The sequence below is a fragment of the Brassica rapa genome, chromosome A10, assembly GCF_000309985.2.
Source record: "Brassica rapa cultivar Chiifu-401-42 chromosome A10, CAAS_Brap_v3.01, whole genome shotgun sequence".
In the NCBI taxonomy this organism is placed as follows: Eukaryota; Viridiplantae; Streptophyta; class Magnoliopsida; order Brassicales; family Brassicaceae; genus Brassica; species Brassica rapa.
Window position 1 is genome coordinate 13,719,853 of NC_024804.2, and position 20,298 is coordinate 13,740,150.

Consider the following 20,298-nt stretch of genomic DNA (forward strand, 5'->3'; position numbering starts at 1 on the left):
TTATAAACTGAAAATAGAGATTCATACCCAAAAAATTACAATATAGGGTAAAAGCTCTAGCTCGTATAACTCAAACACATCCCTACATATGATATCACAAATTAGTGTAAGTAGATAATTTATCAGGAAACCGGAACACCTGAATCTAACCGGCCGGACCAGTTTAGAACCAACAAAGTCCGCCATGAATTGATTTACCAATACATTTGATCATTTTATAAATTTCTTTTGTAAACAAATTAATATTAAAGAACTTATGGAGCTCCGTTACAAACAAGAGAGAAATATGAAAATAATTGACGGGGTCCAGTCATGGCCGCTTAGTCACCTTCATGGATGCAACGTTTGTCCTCTGACCCGATATGGGCCACTATTCTTGTCTTTTTGGTCTTTTTCTTTCCTTTTCTCATCACAGTCAGCTGCTTTGCCCTTGTTATTATCACATGAGTACTACATTTTTTACCACTGCTTGATTCTTTCTTTCTGGCCCCACAGGATGGCTTTTAAATGCAATCAAGAAGGCCCATCAAAAAAAAAAATTGGTGGTTCCCTAAAACACCCTTTGATCTAGGAGCTGATAGTGATACAATGCGTTGGTTGAACACATGATTTATGGCGGAAACTAGGGCGACTTTCGTCATTCAAGGAAGGAATTCTTGTCCCAGGAAGACTTTAAAAGTCAAGACCGTTAAGTTTTTGATTAGATGAATCATGCGACAATGAATATTCAGTTAAGTTCGTTTTTGTTTCTGGAAAGATCATAATGTTTTGGACAAGGAGAGCAAGTCTAGGCGAAAATAGATTTAATATTATACGATGATTTAACAGATTTATTTTTGTATAATTTCTACTTGTGCACAGTCCCAAATTTTAATTTGTTTCTGTTGTTCTGGTTGATGATAACAAAAACAGAAAAAAAGATCTGTGGTTACGAAATAATTAAAAAAAAAAAACAAAACCAACTTAACATTACCAATTAACGATTGATTAAACTGAAAAGTGAATCTGAATTATCAATTTTGCATTTAGTTACATATTTGTGAATTTTATAAAGAGGAAAAATATCTTTCGAAACATACCATTTTGATCTTCTTTTTTTTTAACGCTGATTTATTATGATCTTACAATTATGATATATGAAAGATTACATAGACGATTCGACAACCGCGCTGTAGTCTGCATAATTGTTTAATAAACCGCGCTCTTTCCGGGATTTGAAACCTGGATTTCCTGTAATCTGCAATAAATTGCATAGTCTGGGATTTGAATCCCAGACCTAGGTGTAGAAGCCTTTAAACCTTAACCAATAAGCTTCGGTGCTTCCACATATACCATTTTGATCATGCTTTTGGTATTTAGCCAAAAAAAGTTTTCCAGAAATTGGGTCATCATATATAATGATACATTTATTTAGAACAGATTTTGGTAATACAAACTCGTCAAATAGATTATTCACTAATTTTTGTCAACTATAGATTGTTTACTTTTGTGAGTTGGATACATGAAGTTTTGGATTGAGTTTTTCTTTTACAGGAACTAAGATCATGTATTTTAAAATATATAGTATAATAACCATAGTGTATGTAATTTTTTAGTTTAAAACTTATTACTACTTTTCCTCTTAAAATTTGGATCCTAATTAATTGTTGACGAAGACCGGATGAATTGGGGTCGGCGAAAAACTTGGTTATAGTTAAAGAAAACACTTGGTTATAGAAAATTTAAAATAAAAAAGGTCAATTAAAAACCCCGACACATGTTGATTCGCCGGTTCGGTATGTAACTTAAGCTGGTTCTAACTAAAAGTTCTTATACCAGAATTAACCGACTGTAATAAAGAGCAAACCGGAAGTCTGAATATGTATTGACGCGGATTAGATTTGGTAGGGAGCAATTTAATTAAAAACAAAGTTAATCTATCAACATTTAAAAGGAAAAAGATAGATACTGTCTGAATTAGAAAAAAATCCAAATTAATACCCCAACAAAAGAAAAAAAAAGTTTTCTTCATCTGTAAAGGAAACGCGACAAAAGAAAAAGAGAGAGAGAGAGAGAGAGAGAGAGAAGAGGAAGGTGGGCTTTAAAAAGAGAGGACTCGTGGAGGCTTTACTGAAGCGATCCGTGGAACCAAGCTGACACAAAGTGGCCACAACATCTTCTCCTTCTCCGCCTTATAACGTTTGATACATTCACAAATCTGCACCCTAATCTTCACGCTTGTTTCCTTCCTAAACAAGGTACGCATTCCCTCATGGATCCATTATTTATTCCTGCATGTTATTGGTTTTATTATCAATCTCACAATCAAAAACTTCTTTATTATTTTGAAGAAACATGACGGACACGACGAAGGTGATGTACATAGTGGTGGTCGACGGCGATGTTGATATAACGACGGCGATTCTCGAAGAAGACGGAAGCGGGAATTGGAAAGATTCGTTTAGGTATACGCGTCCGGTTTTGCAAAGTACTCTTCAGCTCATGGGATGCAAAGCGCGTCACGCCTTCAAGGTCATCACGCTCCTTCTTTCTTTTCTTTTTTTTTCTCAGATTCTTTTTTTTTTTGGGGTTTGATTTATTTTCCGATAACATCGCTTTCATCGAGTTCTGATTCTTTATTCTTGTCCTTTAATGGTTTGAGAGTATTTCCATTTAATTTTTATTTTAATTATAAAAGTTATATGGATGGAACAATATCATTCATACTAACGAATATGCATTTTTAGTCAGGACTTTTAATGGATTCTAGAACAGAGTTGTGTCTGGATTTAGACAAGTTTTAAGCACGTTGTTTTGTCGTCTCAGTTTCGTACTTTGGCTTTACTGACCGACATGTCTTTTCTCTTACAATATTTATTTTTTTGGTGAATGAGATGATTAATTATTTTACTAATATTTGAGATTGAAAGTAAACATGACTTTGATTCTACCAATGTTTTTTCTAATTTGGATTGTTTACTGATTTTACAGAATAATATGTTTACATTTGATTAGTGTGATGTTATCTAATTGTATTATGTTCCTCATGTCTTTGGATTCTATGTTCAGTCTTTTCATTAGCGTCTTTGGTTTCTTATAAAGGCACTATGTTTCAAGATAGACCCTGAAGTCCTGGTATTTTTTTTTTCTTTGGTTGTGAGCAGATTAGCCGCAGGGTTTTTGAGTTAATAAGAAGTGAGGGATCATTAATACTTTCCCCCTCGCATGGGAAAGAATCTGTATTTGGGAAGGCAGTTGATGCTCCTTCAGCTTGTGATGGTGTAGAAAAGGTTAACAAAGTTAATTTCTCAGCTACCAATGATGCTGATGATAAGAGCAAAAGTAAGCCGTTTGAGATGTATAAAAAGCGCACAACAGTTGTTGTTTTGAGGGAGACATTTGTAAACGTTGTCTGTGACGCTCTTGCTGAATACAAGTATGTGGGTCATGACCAAAGGGCTGACTTGATTCTGGCCTGCAAGTAATTTTTCTTACCATTAATCAGAAACATTTATGTGGTGAAGATATCAATATGCTCTTTTACTTCTCATAATCATATCTTAAGAGTTCTTATTATTTGATGCAGGATTAGAGAAAGGAAAGAATCTGTAACGGTTCTGCTGTGTGGCACTAGTGGCTGTGGCAAATCTACACTCTCTGCACTTTTGGTATTATTCATAATAACTATTTATGAGCTTTAGATAGCCTTTGGGAATTCGATTTTAGGTTACATTTTGAGAAGCTTATATTAATGATGCATCTTGTGTTAACAGGGCAGCAGGTTGGGGATTACAACAGTTGTATCAACCGACTCAATCCGTCATATGATGAGAAGTTTCGTTGATGAGAAGCAGGATCCTCTGCTCTGGGCTTCAACCTACCATGCTGGAGAGTACCTCGACCCTGTGGCAGTTGCCGAGTCTAAAGCCAAAAGAAGAAGAGACAAAAAGATGGATAGTTATGGAAAATCACTACTTGAGGACGAGAAACCAAATGCCTTTGCAGATTCTCAGTCAACCACTCCTGTATTGTTAAGCCACAAGCAAATGGCTGTAGAAGGATTCAAGGCTCAGAGTGAAATGGTGATTGATAATCTCGATAGGCTCATTACCTCATGGGAAGAAAGGAAAGAGTCTGTGGTCGTTGAAGGAGTCCATCTAAGCCTTAACTTTGTGGTAATTAAGTCTCTCTCTTTGTAACACATCTCATTTTGTAATAAGTAATTCTAACTTCTTGTTTTTTTATAGATGGGGCTGATGAAAAAGCATCCTTCAATAGTTCCTTTCATGGTTTACATCTCAAACGAGGAGAAACATTTGGAACGGTTTGCTGTAAGAGCCAAGTACATGACCTTGGACCCAGAGAAAAACAAGTACGTGAAGTATATACGTAACATCAGAACCATACAAGACTACTTGTGTAAGCGAGCCGACAAACATCTAGTTCCCAAGATAAACAACACCAACGTTGACAAGAGCGTGGCAGCAATCCACGCGACGGTCTTCAGTTGCATGCGTAGGCGAGAAGCAGGAGAACAGCTCTATGATGCTACCACCAATACCGTCTCTGTGATAGATGACGAGTATAGGAACCAGTGTACAGCTAACTCGCTGAGTTCCAAGGGAATGTTTCAGCTGATCCAAAGAAAAGGCTCTTCTAGGAATCTAATGGCTCTTCTGAATACAGATGGGACTTTTGCAAGAACTTGGCCGCTTGCTGGTAAGGTTGATGAGACTGGGAAGCCTGTCTTTAGTAATGAGACAAATGGAATGGAGCATCCTGTTTATGGATACTTACAGAAAGCTGAACCGGTGAATCTTCAGTTTGGTCTGTTTGGGATCAGTGCTTGGCCTAGTGATGGAGCCACGAGCCGCGCTGGGAGTGTGGACTTGGGTGAAAACGCTAGTAGGCATTACTCTTCTTGTTGCAGCTCGCCTAGGATGTCTGAAGGAACTTCCAAAGAGGTATACTCTTGTTTGATTCTAATGTGGAATTTTTTTTTGATGATTCAGTATCTTATATGGTATGTTATTTTCAGCTTAAGGAGGAGCAGTCCGTGCATGGTAGCGATGAAGAAGTGGAGGATGATCCTCCTGAGCAAGAAGATACAGATTTTAGCGATGATGATGATAACAAGCGAGACCATGAAGAGGTAAGATGTGTGTTTCAAATGGTTTTCTTCAGACCGACCCTGAAATTTTAGGGGATATTTAGTAAGAGTTTTTTAATAATTTTTAATATAAATTTGTGAATTTATATGTAATTTATTTAAAAAATTGTGGGGGCCATTTTGGCCTATGTTTCACTAGTCTATGCTCAGAATCCGGTCGTGTTTTCTTGTGTTTCAGTAAATTGAGTGTGTTGGTGTGATTGTTACAGGTGGGTTCAGTTGATGAGCAGTCTACAAAGTCAGACGAGGAGTACGATGATCTTGCAATGGAAGACAAAAGCTACTGGACAGATGACGAGGAAGAGTCTAGAGATACGGTCGCGGTAATGTCTGAGAAAAACCACAAGCCGGCAACAAAAGATGACAAGTACATACAGAACTTGGATCTTTTCCTCAAGACAGCGAATCAGCAGCTGGTCGAGCCGCTTGAGCTATGTGCGTCGCTGCTCACGTGCGAGTATGGAGATGCAAGACTCTGGTCGGGTAAAGAAAAGATGAGGAAGCGTTCTCTAAGCATATCAGCTCTTGGAAAACGCGGGTCGGGTTTGGGTGATCCGATTCTCTTGGGTGCCCCATGATCCTTAGCTTTGGTTGCTAGCAAACTCCTCAGTTTATTAATTATGGTTTAGTCTTTAGTTTAAGTTTTGTGTGTTCGTGTGTGTGTATAGTCTTGCCTCAAACCTTGGGGTTGCTTAATGTGCACTTTTTTTCTTATGACTTGAGACCTTAGATTCTAACTTTGCTTCAGATTTTAAGACTAAAGTGTATACTTCGCTTTACTTGGGAGTTCAAATCAAACAAGTAAAATCTTGGATTCATGTCACTTTCTACATACAATTCCTGGCATTGACAGAAACAAAGTTGGTTCAGAGTTGTTTTGACTGTTTTATGTAAACGACAGTACATAGATTGACACTGTCGAAATAAAGTGGTGCAGCGCGAAGCAGATGGTTATGTCCAGTGGCGGAGCCAGAAATATTTTTTAGTAGGGTCAAAACAAAATTATTCATATTTTTTTAAAAAAATAACCTACATTACAATTCATCTATTCTTTATTTGTATCACAATTTTTTTAACAATATTTAGATTTTATTTGAATAAACAATAAATACAACCACCTAAAAACCAAACATCATTAAAAACATCGTTATAATTTTTAACATTTTTAATATTTGTATTTTGGGAACAGATGCATTATCTATTAAGAATAACAAACTAAATTACATATTTAAATACATAAATTGCAAATATAGATCTTAAATTTTCAATGAGTTTAAATCATGTCATATCTAACTTGATATAAACACAAAATATGACCTACAGATACTAAAGTAAATTAGAACGTAAACATGTTTTACTTGTCTTTTTGTAATGAAAAGTAAAATATATGAAAACGAAAAACACTAGCAAGAAAATAAAACAATAAACGTAAAAGATTTGTTGACATTTTAGATAGTAATTTGTGGATTCATATTAAAGTGGATTCAAATTAAAACTGAGTCCAAAATGAAGTAAGCCCAAAAATAATTTAAAATAATTCTTTGATTATTTTGTCTTTCGCGTTATTTTTATTTGTGGGGTCAGTTAGAAATTTATGCTGGGTCACAAACAAAATTTATACAAGAAAAACACATAATTTTTTTTATTTAGGTGGGGTCAGCTGACCCCCCTACCACCTTACTACCTCCGCCCCTGGTTATGTCTTAGATTCAAGATTTAAAAATCTTAAATGTTGAGTAATGAACCTAAAAATGGAATTATGTGTATATGTGGCTGAGGTCAAGCAGTGTACGAGCAATGTATGCAATGTTGTATAACAGACCACGAGTGGATTTTTATTCACAACTTTATTTTGGATATATTTTTGTTTGTTTAACTATCTCTGAAATATAAAGTTTTATTGATTCCAAAAAAAAAAAAAACTTTTATTAATTCCAAGCGGGGATTGTGATAGAACACAGGACATAATATCAAGACGATTAGGATTTTTCTTTCAAACGCCTTAATCAAATACTAAATTGCCCAACTGAGCTAAACTATAAATTAGCTTTAACGTAAGATGAACTCCATAACCAAATGTATCAAAAAGCAAAACTTAGAAATGTACATTCAGTATTCGATATGACCAAATTAATATGTTGTTCTGATTTCTGATTTAGAGGAATTATAGATTTTGATCTAGAACTTGGATTAAAAAAATGCATTCATTACCAAAATAAAATAACATAACCTGATGACATCATCGAATTAAATTCGCTAATGGAATCCAGAGAATTTGACATGCAATTGTTGGACCGCTTTAGTCTTAGATACACGTATAATTCACAATTTGGTATATATAATTATTTGTATGCGTCTGTAAATCTGCTGGCATTGTAACCAGCATGTTGCTAAGGCAGTGGACAATATAAGATTCCTTTTGAGTGTTTTGCTTCTTTTTTTCTTTAGAATACATTCCCAAAAAATACATATAAAATGAAAACAATCAGAATAATTTATATGGTAGCGATAAGGATTTTTTTGAACACCGATTATTATACTATTAAAAAGAAAGCTACCACCCAACTAGGGCAGAGTTGCAGTAGCAGTACAAAGGGCTGATTTTGCTAAGTGATCAGATGTGGAATTCAGAAGTCTTGCAATCAATTTAAAAGAAACAGAGCAGAAAATTAAAGATAGATTTTCGATTTTATGAATGATTCCGTAGAGATCAGCCGGATGATCCTTCGAGATGATTGCTGCCAAGAGATATTGGCAGTCTGTGTTGATGGTCTAGTGAAGATCTAAATAACAAAAAAAGACGAAATTAAATTGAGAGAGAGAGAGTAGAGAAATAGAAAGAGAAAGTGGAGTTTTAGTTAGTCAGTATATTTATGATTTTTGTTTTTGAATCACAGTGGATTTATGATTTTTTGTGTATATATGCAGGACCGGCTCAACACTGTTAGGGATCCTACGACAAAAGTATTTTTTTAACTCTCTAAAATTTATATACAGATAATATTTAAAATATTATTAAAATTTAATCGATAAAATTTTGTAATGAAAATAAAATTATATACATATCAAATAATTTTAGACCCTTTTCAATTTTATTTATTATATTTATAATTTTTTTCTATATAAAATATAGATTTATAAAAAAAAAAATTGAACCTCTTAATTATTAGTATACGAAAGGATATGTGCTTGAGTCCGGGGTAGTCGCACTGTTTGTCTGCCCCAAAGAGCCGGCCATGTATATATGACCCAATTTTTCTAGTAATAAGTTGTCTTAATAGAAATTTCAAATTTCCTTGCGGAAAAGACCATAAACGCAGAACCGCTAAAAGTAGAAACACGTTTTTTGTCACAAAACATGTACGTCATCATGAATTAACACTAGCTAAGGAACAAATATAACGTTCTCTAAATATTATGTGATCACTCTTTCTAAAAGTGTTAATCAAAAAACTTATATATGGTTCTTTTTGTCATCTTGAGTATTTTTTTGTTACAAACATACAAATTATATTATCGAAAACAAAATATTATTTATTGCACGTATCCTCTGTATTTTCCCAATTTTGTATTAGTTTTAGTGAGGAAAACGCATTGTGACTTTTTAACTATAATAAGTACAACTGTTATTCTGCTGTTACAATATTTCTAAGCATAGTTAGGGATCTGATTACATCATCATCAAAACTATATTTTAATAAGTAAGAATCTAATATTTTGTTTCTTTCTATGACACTAGCTAATATATTTTAAAAAATTAACCCCAAAATAATATACATATCAAATGAAACCTTTCAGTCAATGCAAAGACATTTTCACGTAGAGAGGAAGGATCACCTGACTTTTCCCCATGTATGAATGAATATAACGTAATGAATCACGCCGTGATTTTCTTGGATTGATTACCCCATTATGTGAAGAAAACTCAAATTTACCAGTTTACTCCCCTCCTCTTGCATCACAACTTTCAAGAAAAATTTACTTCTAATAACCAGTAGAGCTATAATTAACCTAAATGAATTTCTCATCTGTAACACTCTATGGTTCCTAAATAAAAAGAACCCTACCTCTGCCATCGATATTTTTTTTGATAAACCCTATCGGCCGATCCGGTCGGTTTCAGGAGGAACGCACTTAATGCTACAGAGTGAATTGGCTACCACACTGCTTACTGCTTGAACCGAGTTTAGAATACTTTCCGACTAATGCTAGAAGATAAACCGATCATCTATTGCGATCCACCATGTAAATCACTTGGGCCCAAGTCAAGATTGACCAAATAATGATAATTTAGTTCCCATAGAAAATTGAATCCATAACTAATGTTGATATACACCAAGTCTCAAGAGATTATCACTAGACTACCACCACTAGACTACCACCACTTGATTGCCACCGATACTTTATGGTATATAATATTTGTAAAGGCAAAAATTTACTCTCTGCAAGGAGGAATTGCTGTGTATTTACATATGAAAGATCACTATAATTTTCTCGAACTTACATTTCGTGCAGTTTTTTTATTTCCATTTAAGAAGTTTAGGACCGAATCCCATAATCTTTTTATACCAGAGACAAAAACCGATTACTAAATCTCTTTCTCGTAGAGACTGAGATTCGTACCTAACATATTCACCCTTAGAGCAGAAGGTTTTACCAATAGAGTTATAGTAGCTCCGGGTTCGTGCAGTATATTATCAATGTACACACCTAGGCCTGGGCAATCGGGTGACCATTCGGGTTCGGTTCGGTTCTAATCGGGTTTCGGGTTTTCGGGTTTACAAAAATCAGCCCCATTCGGGTATTATAAAAGTTCGGGTCGGTCTCGGTTCGGGTTTTGTCGGGTTCGGTTCGGATTTAGTAAAACATCCTAAACCCGGTTGAACCCATTTAGTTTTCGGGTTCGGTTCTAAACCGGGTTTCGGTTTGAATTCCCCAATCAGCTAGAAAACAATTTCTGAATTCCCCAATCAGCTAGACACTCTAGAAGAACATTAGAAATGGTCTGACCTTTATGATCCATAACGAATTTGAATCCTAGAATGAGTTTCTTCAGCTGCCAAGTTGGGTCAACAAAATGTGCAGTTACAACCATGTAACTTGCACCTGCCAACAACGTAAAAATGATATTAGTAAACTGAAAATGATATTGGTATCAACAAATAAATGACATCACTTAAAGAAAAAAAAAACGTTACCTGTTACTTGAGATACCCAAATATCAGTGGTAAGAGAAACTCTCTGCTGATTGGTGTACAACCATCTTTTCAGGGCCTCTTTCTTCTTCACAAACATCTCCACAATGTCCCTAGTAGCAGTTCTTCTTGAGTGGGGTTTGTAAAAATTAACCTTGATATACATAGAAAAGGTATTATTAGTTTCAGAGATAGACAAAATCATTTAGAATACAGATATACAATGTTTTACCTTATTGCAGAAGTGTTTCCAGCCTGTACTTTCTATGAAAGAAAGAGGCAATTCAGCTAACACGAGTAGCTCATTTGTGGCTTCTCTGAAAAGCGGCTCAGGCACGTTTGATGTCTTCACACTGCCTACGTCACTGATGACAGTTTGATCTTTTCCTTTACTGATCAAGTAGGACTGGTACTCTCTGCAGATTTGCAGATGCTTCTGGAGGTTGGAAGTTCCTGATTTTGTTGCACATGAGAAGACCTTCTGGCAGTAGTGACAAAGGCACTTGTCACGGCTCTCCTTTGTTCTGGTGTAGTGCTTCCATACACCAGACCTTGGCACAACAATCTTTTTCATCTTATTTGGCTGAGAACTTTCTCCACAAGGTGTATCTGTTTGCTTCCTTTTCCCACAGAACTCAGGAGTTTGACATACTTCATCTTCACACTCACGCTCTTTGCCATCTCCACCTTTCTGAGCACTTTTAGAGGATGATGAAACCATCTGCACGTAAGTGAACCACAATATTCATAAGCACATAAAAAAGAATTAAATGACATAATGAAAAGTAGTAATACGCCTTAAAAAAACTTAGCACACGTATCAAAATGGCATCAAACAACAACTCATAATCATGAATTCAATAATACTTTAAAAGAACCTAAGCACACGTATCCAAATATGACAAAACAACTCATAACGAATAAAATAATACTCTTTCGAAGAAAATTAAATCATTTCTCAGCAAACGTATTCAACTAGCATGATACACAGTTTTAAAAATCAAAATAGATTAGCATCAAACAACGACTCATATACAGTGCATGTAAAACAACGACTCGTATACAGTGAATGTAAAACCGATCAAAAGAGTTTCCTTGAAGCATATTTAAACATGTTTAACTCGATAACTATTCACAGAAACAGATTAAACACAATAAAGCTAAAGTATTTAACCGGAGACACAATGAGATTTCCCAAACCCGAAAACCCGAAAGTGAAAAACGAGTACCTCTGGCTGCTGCTTGAATTATCTGACGAAGGAGAAGATGATAGTAGGGAGATTGCGTTGTCGAGTTTAAGAAATTGAAGAGACATTTATAAGAGCTACAAATTAGGTCTTCAAATTCGAAATCAAAAGAGAATCAAAGAGAATATGCAGCTAATCGGATTAAGGAAACGATTTGGGTGAAAATATTTAGGGATTGAGAGATTTCACGGATTGAATTGTTGAGATCACGCAAAGAATCTCTCTTTATCCGAATAGGGAAATAAAATATCGAGGGATGAGTGAAACAAGGTTAGATAAGATCGGGTCTCGGTTATAACCATTCGGGTTCTCGGTTTAAACCCGACCCGACCCAAAACCCATTATACCAAAAAAACAGACCCATTCGGTTTTTTAACAAGATCCGAACCCGACCCGAACCGGCTTAATCGGACCGGGTTCGGTTCGGGTTATCGGGTCCGGATTATTTGCCCTGGCCTATACACACCTTAGAATATAAATATATTTAGCTTTCTTATATCGGGTATAAAATTATTTATTGGAGAGAAGATCCCACATCGGATATATGAAAGGGACCATGATAAGTTTCTTGGACTTCCAACTTAAAACCAATTGGCAATTAGTGGATTGACCCAAGTCCCTTATATATTACTCAAGTCCCTTTCATATATCCGATGTGGGATCTTCTCTCCAATATTATTAAATCAAAGAAAACATATTACAGCGACGAAACTCGAAATAAGTAGTAATTCTCCTTTCAAACATCTAATTCTGAGAATACGGACAGGTGTTTATAAATACTAAATTGGAATCTAAGTGAACCTTTGGGACGTAAGACGAGGCTTAACTCTCGTTTAAGCATGCTCGCGGCGAAAGTGAATATTCCACATTATTATTATAAGACACAACTAGTATAATTGTAATCAGTATCACATAAGACAAATTTTGGGTCATTAATTAGCGTTAAGAACTATACTAATATAGTATAACTATATTATATGCGTTAAACGAATCCCACTTATGGCCTTTTAGAATCTCCATCGGCTCTTGCTAAAACTTTCGTATCTCTATATAAACCAATCCTTCTCCTTTTGTTCAATATAACACAAACCCACAAGCAAAATAATAATAATACAAAATGGCTAATGGTTTGGGTGAACCGGGAAGCTCAATGCACGGAGTCACCGGACGAGAACAAAGCTATGCATTCTCGGTCCAGTCTCCTGTGGTTCCTTCGGACACATCAGCAATGTTTTCTCTTCCCGTGGATACCGAACACAAAGCCAAAGTCTTCAAACTCCTCTCATTTGCAGCTCCACACATGAGAACTTTCCATCTTGCATGGATCTCATTCTTCACTTGCTTCATTTCCACTTTTGCTGCTGCTCCTCTTGTCCCCATTATTCGAGATAACCTTAATCTCACCAGACAAGATGTAGGAAACGCCGGTGTTGCCTCTGTCTCCGGAAGTATCTTCTCTAGGCTTGTTATGGGAGCCGTTTGCGATCTCCTTGGGCCACGTTATGGATGCGCATTCCTCGTCATGCTCTCGGCTCCAACTGTCTTCTCAATGTCTTTCGTTGCTGATGCCGGCGGGTAAGCAGGCTTGTATATTGTAAAATTGCACAAATCTAAAGTGTTACTTTTACTAGTTTGAGACGTCTTATCTAAAAATATTTTTGCTAAAAGTTATTTTATTTTCAACAAAAAGGTTAATTAATTATTTGTTAATGATTTCATATATATGTATTCAATGTGAAATTTCTAACAAGTTGTTTTACGATAGGTACATAACGGTAAGATTCATGATCGGGTTCTGCCTTGCCACCTTCGTGTCATGCCAATATTGGATGAGCACGATGTTCAACGGTCAGATCATAGGTTTAGTGAACGGGACAGCGGCTGGGTGGGGAAATATGGGCGGTGGAGTCACGCAGCTGCTCATGCCTCTGGTCTATGAGATCATCCGACGGTTAGGGTCCACGTCCTTCACAGCGTGGAGGATGGCTTTCTTCGTCCCCGGGTGGATGCACATCATTATGGGCATCTTGGTCTTGACTCTAGGACAAGATCTCCCTGATGGTAATAGAAGCACACTTGAGAAGAAAGGTGCTGTCACGAAAGACAAGTTCTCAAAGGTACTACTTGAATTAAATAAGTGCTTCTTCTTGGATCCTTTGAATCTTAATCTTACATATATTAAGGTCTGCAGAAGTACAGATCGTTGTCTAGATTATATATTTTTCCATTGTATTTTTTAATGTTGTTCTGAGACAACTTAACTTCCTATTTTTTCAACGAGGCAACTTAACTAGATTAATATTTAAATATACAGATTTTTTTTTCTTTTAGACAGATAAATTTATCCAACAAAACAGTCTAATTCATGGCTTTCTTAGTCATTTCAAACTCTCACAAGTATGTAAATATGTTTTAAAAGGAAATTTCGATGCCCTTATTTTATTTTATTTTATTTTTACTGCGAAACCCTTATACTTAAGTCTAAGGATTGTAATAATTTATACCATACCTACATAAATTTTCTCATTTTTGTTGTTATATATCTTTTCTCGTTTTTATGAAGACTCTTAATTTTCGTGTGGACAACTTTACCAGGTTTTATGGTACGCGATCACAAACTATAGGACATGGGTCTTCGTGCTACTATATGGATATTCTATGGGAGTAGAGCTCACAACCGATAACGTCATCGCCGAGTACTTTTTTGACAGGTTAAATAATTAAATGTAACACGTACTTAAATTTAATTTGTTACCAATTAAACCCCAAAATATATAAATAACGTATATGGATAAAACGACTCAGTATATGGTGACCATTATTTGTAGGTTCCATCTCAAGCTTCACACGGCCGGTATAATCGCAGCAAGCTTTGGTATGGCTAATTTCTTTGCACGTCCTATTGGTGGATGGGCCTCAGACATTTCGGCTAGATACTTTGGCATGAGAGGCCGTCTCTGGACCCTATGGATCATTCAAACCTTAGGCGGTTGCTTCTGCGTATTGCTAGGCCGAGCCACGACCCTCCCAACGGCGGTTTTCTCTATGATCCTCTTCTCTCTCGGCGCTCAAGCCGCTTGTGGAGCCACTTTCGCCATCATACCTTTCATCTCACGCCGATCCTTAGGCATCATCTCTGGGTTAACTGGAGCTGGAGGAAACTTCGGCTCTGGGTTGACCCAGCTTGTGTTCTTCTCGACCTCGACGTTCACCACTGAACAAGGGCTGACGTGGATGGGGGTGATGATTATGGCATGCACATTACCTGTCACTTTAGTGCATTTCCCGCAATGGGGGAGCATGTTTTTGTCTTCCACGGGAGATGAAGTGAAGTCGACGGAGGAATATTATTACTTGAAAGAGTGGACGGAAACGGAGAAGCAAAAGGGAATGCATGAAGGAAGTTTAAAGTTCGCCGTCAATAGTAGGTCGGAGCGTGGACGGTTCGTGGCTTCTGGACCTGATCGTACCCCGGAACACGTTTGAGAGTTATTTTGTATTTTAAATGTGTTATCAATTGCTATTGCTCCGGATGTGTAAGTACTTGCTCGATATGTTTACTTTTTATAAGAGGAACATGCTACTCTTTCTGTAATTTCGTTAACAAGTTAAATTGTTTTAAATTTTATTGTTTGTTTCAGTCGTATCTCTTTAATCAATTTTTATGCTCATGTAGCCAAAATACCCCATAGCGTTATTGGATATAGTAATTTAAAGGAATTGAATCTGAGTATTGGAATGTGAGTTTGAGTGAGTTTTTAATGGATTTGTTGAATTCAATTCAAGGCAAGCAGATTTCACTGTAATTGATTGTGATGTTTATTACTGATGACAGTGTAATTTATTATTTTTAAAACTACCGAATTTCAAAAAAAAAAAAAAAATTGGAGGACTTTTTATATTAAGATTTTGGAATATGAAGTTATGACACATGAGAAAGTCTTTCGAAACCGTCATCGACACGTTCTGATTGGGTTAGCGTACACGACTTCCCGGCGCCAGAGTTAATTAGGAACGGAGGTCACACGTGACGCTAACGATTCCACTGCTGAGACGAGCGCCAAGGAGCTTTAAGTTGCTGATGGCGAGCGTGGAGAAATGGAACTCATTTGTAGCTTCACCTAAGTGGCAGAAGAAGCAGAGCAAGACTGAAACTGAAAATAGAAATGGGAGAAAGGACATATTAGTATTAAGGACATAGATGTAGATATGGAAGACTCTAATGTAAATAATATTAACCTAAATTAGCATCTTATGCTATCTATATATTGTAACTAAGTGGTAACTCGCGCCCTACGCGGAGTGAATGAACTAAAAGAGATTATAATTTTTAATCTATAGATATTAAAAAGTTAAAAGCCATGGTCACAAATTTTACATGTTATATAATGAAATATTGAACGAAATTGTACATATTTATATAAGGTAAGCTTGGATTTTTCAAAAAGCTTGTGTTATTGGTTAGGTGTAATTGAAGTATAGTTTGTGAAAGCAAATCTACGAAAGTAAGCAAAAACTTATATAAAATTAGTTATGAATTTAAGATAAAACGAAACATAGGCAATATAATTACTGATTTCATAATATAAGTTAAGATAAAATGAAACATAGGTTGTAGAATAATATAATATGAAAGGAACAAATTATAGGCCACAAGAATTGAGTCAAATATTATATCGTGAGACTAATGGTAAATAATTCTCTACAATTTTGTGTATAATTTTAATTGGTCATGAAAGTTGTGTATAAATTAGTAGTAACTTTCCTATATTAACCGAAATCATATTGTGTTATATCGATTGTGTATATCAGTTTCTTATATTTTATATGTTGCATAAATTACCGTCAAATGTAAAATTTGAAAAGGAATCATGTAAATATATGAAACCAATATTATTGGATTTGATATTAAAAGATGCCATCAGATCCCCCATTTATTTAATTTCTAGGGTTGATTCCCCATTTATTTATTTGAATCATATAAGTATTGTCATATATAATAAGAATATATATATATATATATATATGTTTAGACAAATGATATATGTTTATACAATGTTATTGTCCTAAACAAAAACCAATTAACAAAAAAAAAACAATGTGTCTTTCTGCAAAGATTAGTACAAAGATGTTTGATTACTTTTATGTTTCAGATATAAAGATGAGAAGATGAGAATAAATCGAGGCTTTGATAACATTATCTTCGTGTACACCCGAGAAATGTAGCTACGTCTAGGATATTAAAGAAATGTTATAATGTTCTTCCTATATGAATATGCATACAAAGAAGAAGAAAACTGTAAACTCATATATATATAAGAAGTAAAAACTCTTAGATATCAAACGTTTAATGTGAAAAGCATATAGTGTAGTCACTATCTAGTTTTAATTTTAATGTGCAATGGAATTATATGTAATTTATCTACTCAAATGAGGTTCTTTAATTTTTTTAAAAACAAAAGTGTTAAAAGAGCTTTCATGATGACACATAAGTAATGGCAATTGTGTTAATCACATGAAGATAAGGTTAATAAATAAAAGTACTCCTCAAAAATAAAAAGATGATGTGTTTACCTCTAATAAAAATCACATTCCCCATTGTATAATTAGTTGGTAACAAAAGTTCCAAATATGAGCCATAAAAGAAGAGTAACTGAGAGAGAAAAAAATTAAAGTATTTTTAAAATCCTTCCAATTGGTGAAAAGACATACTTATTTTACTTTTGGTTTAAAAATAAAGTCCATTAAATTCCAAAATAACTGAATTCTAACAAATCAGTTGGATATTGAATAACAGTGGATTTTAATTCATCACAATACTAAAAGCCACATATACTGAATTTCTAGGTTGCCACATTAACAAAAATAATCAACCAATCATAACATTTTATTTTTGAGTCTGGGCTTAAGGTGTGTTTAAAGTAGATTAGGTGTGTGGGCTTTGTTTGTTTAGGTTTGGACTTCATTTTTTATTGAACTAAACCTAGAAACTAATCTACGACGCAGAGATGCCGAGACTCTTCTCCTCTACCACTTCGTCTTCTCCCCAGTGAAACAATTTCGACTGAGTTCTAATCCATCCATCAATACTCTACAATCAATTACATCTCCTTCTTTTACTCCTTCTTCTTACTTACGTGGTCTGTCAAACTCAGAGCAGGAACCATCAACACAGCCAATATCAAAGCTTGAGTTTGATTTTGAGAGAAAGAAGTTGAACAAAGATGATGTCAGAGAATTAATCTACCGAGAGGTAACTCAAAAAAAAAAGATTTTGACCCTGTCTTATTGTCCTCTGGTTCTCTTCATTGATCTAACTATCGCTTATCTCTGGAAAAAAAACACTAGATATTCCTCAGATGCTGGAGGAATACAAGCACGATGGTGATCAGCTTAGCTTCATGTACCCTAGGTTAGCTAATTAAACAACTCATGAACTATTATTCCCTGAAACAGAATGAAACCGAGAAATCTTCTGTTGTTTATGCAGTGGGGTTGATCGATTCAAGAGGCAGTTTGCTCACCTTGAAGAGAATCAAGGTAAACCAGGGGCAGGAGCAGGAGGAGGAGGAAGTACTGCAATGCATAGACACCATGCTTCCTTGCCAAGGTAATGTCTTTTCACAGAATCTCTTGCTTTGCTCTCTCTTTCTCTGAAAGCATTGGGCTTCTCTGTGATTGTGTCTTGCAGAGAGAGAGTTCCTGCTCAGAGTGGTCAACAGCTGCTGTGGCTTCAACTTTGGAATCTGAGGAACCAGACAATGGAAGAGGTTACAGTGCTTGTAGCCTCATGAAGAGTTCGAGCATCAGCGGTTCTAAATGCATTGGTGTCCAATCTAAAACCGACAAAGAGGTTAGTTGGAAAAAAAAAACAGAGGATCTTCAAAGGAACATGAAGATGGAGTTTACTTACTGTTGTTTATGTTCTGTGCGTTGCAGGACACCATAGCTGAGGAAGGAGATGGTGAATCAGTGGCGGAGCTTACTGAAAGAGTAGCTTCTCTATGTGATTCTTAGAACGTTTTTTTTTTTTTGGCGTTTGGTGAAAGTTTTCTGGTGAAAACACCCACCGTGTTGCTGGTCATGGCCGTTAACGCAAAGACTCTCAGAGGTACAGTTTTCTATCTTTAATATAGGTTTATTACAGTTATATGTATCTGATTTTGTGTTCTTTAATGGCTTTTTCTTGATACAATATGTACTCTGCTTTTAGGATTACTCTTCTTAGTTAATTATTTAGAAATCTATGATAATTACGATGATATAGTTTGAGGAACATATATGACAGGTAAGGATTACATCCGCATAGTGTAAATTAATATTGTGATCAACAAGTAATCTTTTTCATATTTTTACGTGATTGTCAATGTATGAATTCGAAAGATTGTCATATTTTTCATATGCATGATGAACATAGAAAGATACTTTCATTGAGGCTTCCGTTTTTAATATTCAGAGTATCTAATTCAATAAATAGGAAATATTCCTCCTAAAGCGTTTATGGTAAGAGTATCTTTGAGGCTTCCGTTTTTCTTCTAGGATTTACATGTTCGTTATTTTCTAAAGCGTTTAAAAATATTAACAACTCTATAGCAGAGGCATCTGTTCATAGCTCAAAACAAGCAAAGTATTTGCATCTGCCATAATGGAGACGAAAATCCATTTGATTTTTCCTAACTCTGTTCTGTAAATGTGTAAATGATTGTTTACTTTCTTGATCTTGCTTTGTTTTCTGTAAACTTCATTGATTAGAATTTTCGCCTTAGAGTTACTTTCTGAAACGTGACCTCAGATGAATAGGTTCGTCTTAATCTTTCTTTGATGATAAACACAGACTTGAGAAGAAAATCTGATTTTGGTTTGTCATCTTTTTTTGATGATACACAGGGACCTGAGAAGGATATCAGATTTTGGGAAAAATTGACAGTGAGATGAGACCAGGATTAAGATGGGAACAAATACAAGACTAGAATGGACCGGTGAATTTTTGAAATATTTTAAAGTAAGCCCACACGTTATAAAGAAGTGTTAGTATTTTAGGTTTTTGTGAACCTTCGGGTTTATACAATAAATACAAACACTTCGTCATCATTGTAAAAGTGTACACTTGATGATTATAATATTTTTTCCCTTAAAATTGTACACTTCTCTGATGTCTTAATAAGTGATATTGGTTATGAACACTACAAGCAGCCTTCTCTTTTTTTTCGGTAAAAACAAGCAGTTTTCTCTTATCAAGGAGAAATCACCTAATTATTGAGTTAGTAATGAAAATGTATGTTTTCTACGTGATATTCCGCTTTGTATAGTATCTATGTTTTTCAATCAATTCCCAATTGTCTTTTTAAACTACCGTAAGAAGATTAGATGATCAAAAATGTTGGGTTATGTATATATTGTGGCACACTAATTTCCATAACAATTAAGATTAGCGATAAGTTTTTGGCAATAAGTTTTTGCTGACCTTTGTATCTGCAATACTTCCAAAAAATATAGTAAATTTACCAAACTATATCAGTGTATGTATCTTCCAAATCAAAACAAAAATTGCATTGATTAAATATTATTCAAAACATTTAAAACAAAAAGATTTAAACATTTTTTTAAAAAAAAGGTCCACAGAAATACAAAACAATATTCTTTAAGACGGCGGAAAATGTCTCAAGGTGGATTAAGAAACAAACTACTATATTTGATATATTATATT

General features: G+C 35.1%; 3 protein-coding genes across 4 annotated transcripts; 2 read left to right on the plus strand and 1 right to left on the minus strand.

Moving 5' to 3' along the window:
- Positions 1–566: 566 nt before the first annotated feature.
- On the plus strand, positions 567–7,237 carry LOC103845490 (P-loop NTPase domain-containing protein LPA1 homolog 1). Its single transcript, XM_009122362.3, has 8 exons — positions 567–2,237; positions 2,331–2,511; positions 3,144–3,460; positions 3,566–3,647; positions 3,753–4,154; positions 4,227–4,943; positions 5,018–5,131; positions 5,359–7,237. Exons 2-8 carry the CDS (start codon positions 2,335–2,337, stop codon positions 5,725–5,727), a joined length of 2,178 nt encoding a protein of 725 aa, XP_009120610.1. The 5' UTR covers positions 567–2,237; positions 2,331–2,334; the 3' UTR covers positions 5,728–7,237.
- Positions 7,238–7,599: 362 nt separating this feature from the next.
- On the minus strand, positions 7,600–12,051 carry LOC103845491. 2 transcript variants are annotated; one of them, XM_033282078.1, is made up of 5 exons: positions 11,574–12,051; positions 10,577–11,065; positions 10,348–10,498; positions 10,160–10,255; positions 7,600–7,932 (listed from the first exon to the last, which is right to left on the minus strand). In XM_033282078.1, the coding sequence occupies exons 2-5, from the start codon at positions 11,063–11,065 to the stop codon at positions 7,922–7,924; spliced, it is 747 nt and encodes a 248-aa protein (XP_033137969.1). In that variant the 5' UTR covers positions 11,574–12,051; the 3' UTR covers positions 7,600–7,921. The 2 variants fall into 2 exon arrangements, with proteins under 2 accessions (XP_033137969.1, XP_009120611.1); XM_009122363.3 differs by lacking the exon at positions 7,600–7,932 and having other exon boundaries at positions 8,238–10,255.
- Positions 12,052–12,075: 24 nt separating this feature from the next.
- On the plus strand, positions 12,076–20,173 carry LOC103845492 (high affinity nitrate transporter 2.4). The gene is made up of 5 exons (XM_009122364.3): positions 12,076–13,166; positions 13,357–13,708; positions 14,187–14,302; positions 14,420–18,444; positions 18,531–20,173. Exons 1-4 carry the CDS (start codon positions 12,709–12,711, stop codon positions 15,075–15,077), a joined length of 1,584 nt encoding a protein of 527 aa, XP_009120612.1. The 5' UTR covers positions 12,076–12,708; the 3' UTR covers positions 15,078–18,444; positions 18,531–20,173.
- The last annotated feature ends 125 nt before the right edge of the window (positions 20,174–20,298 follow it).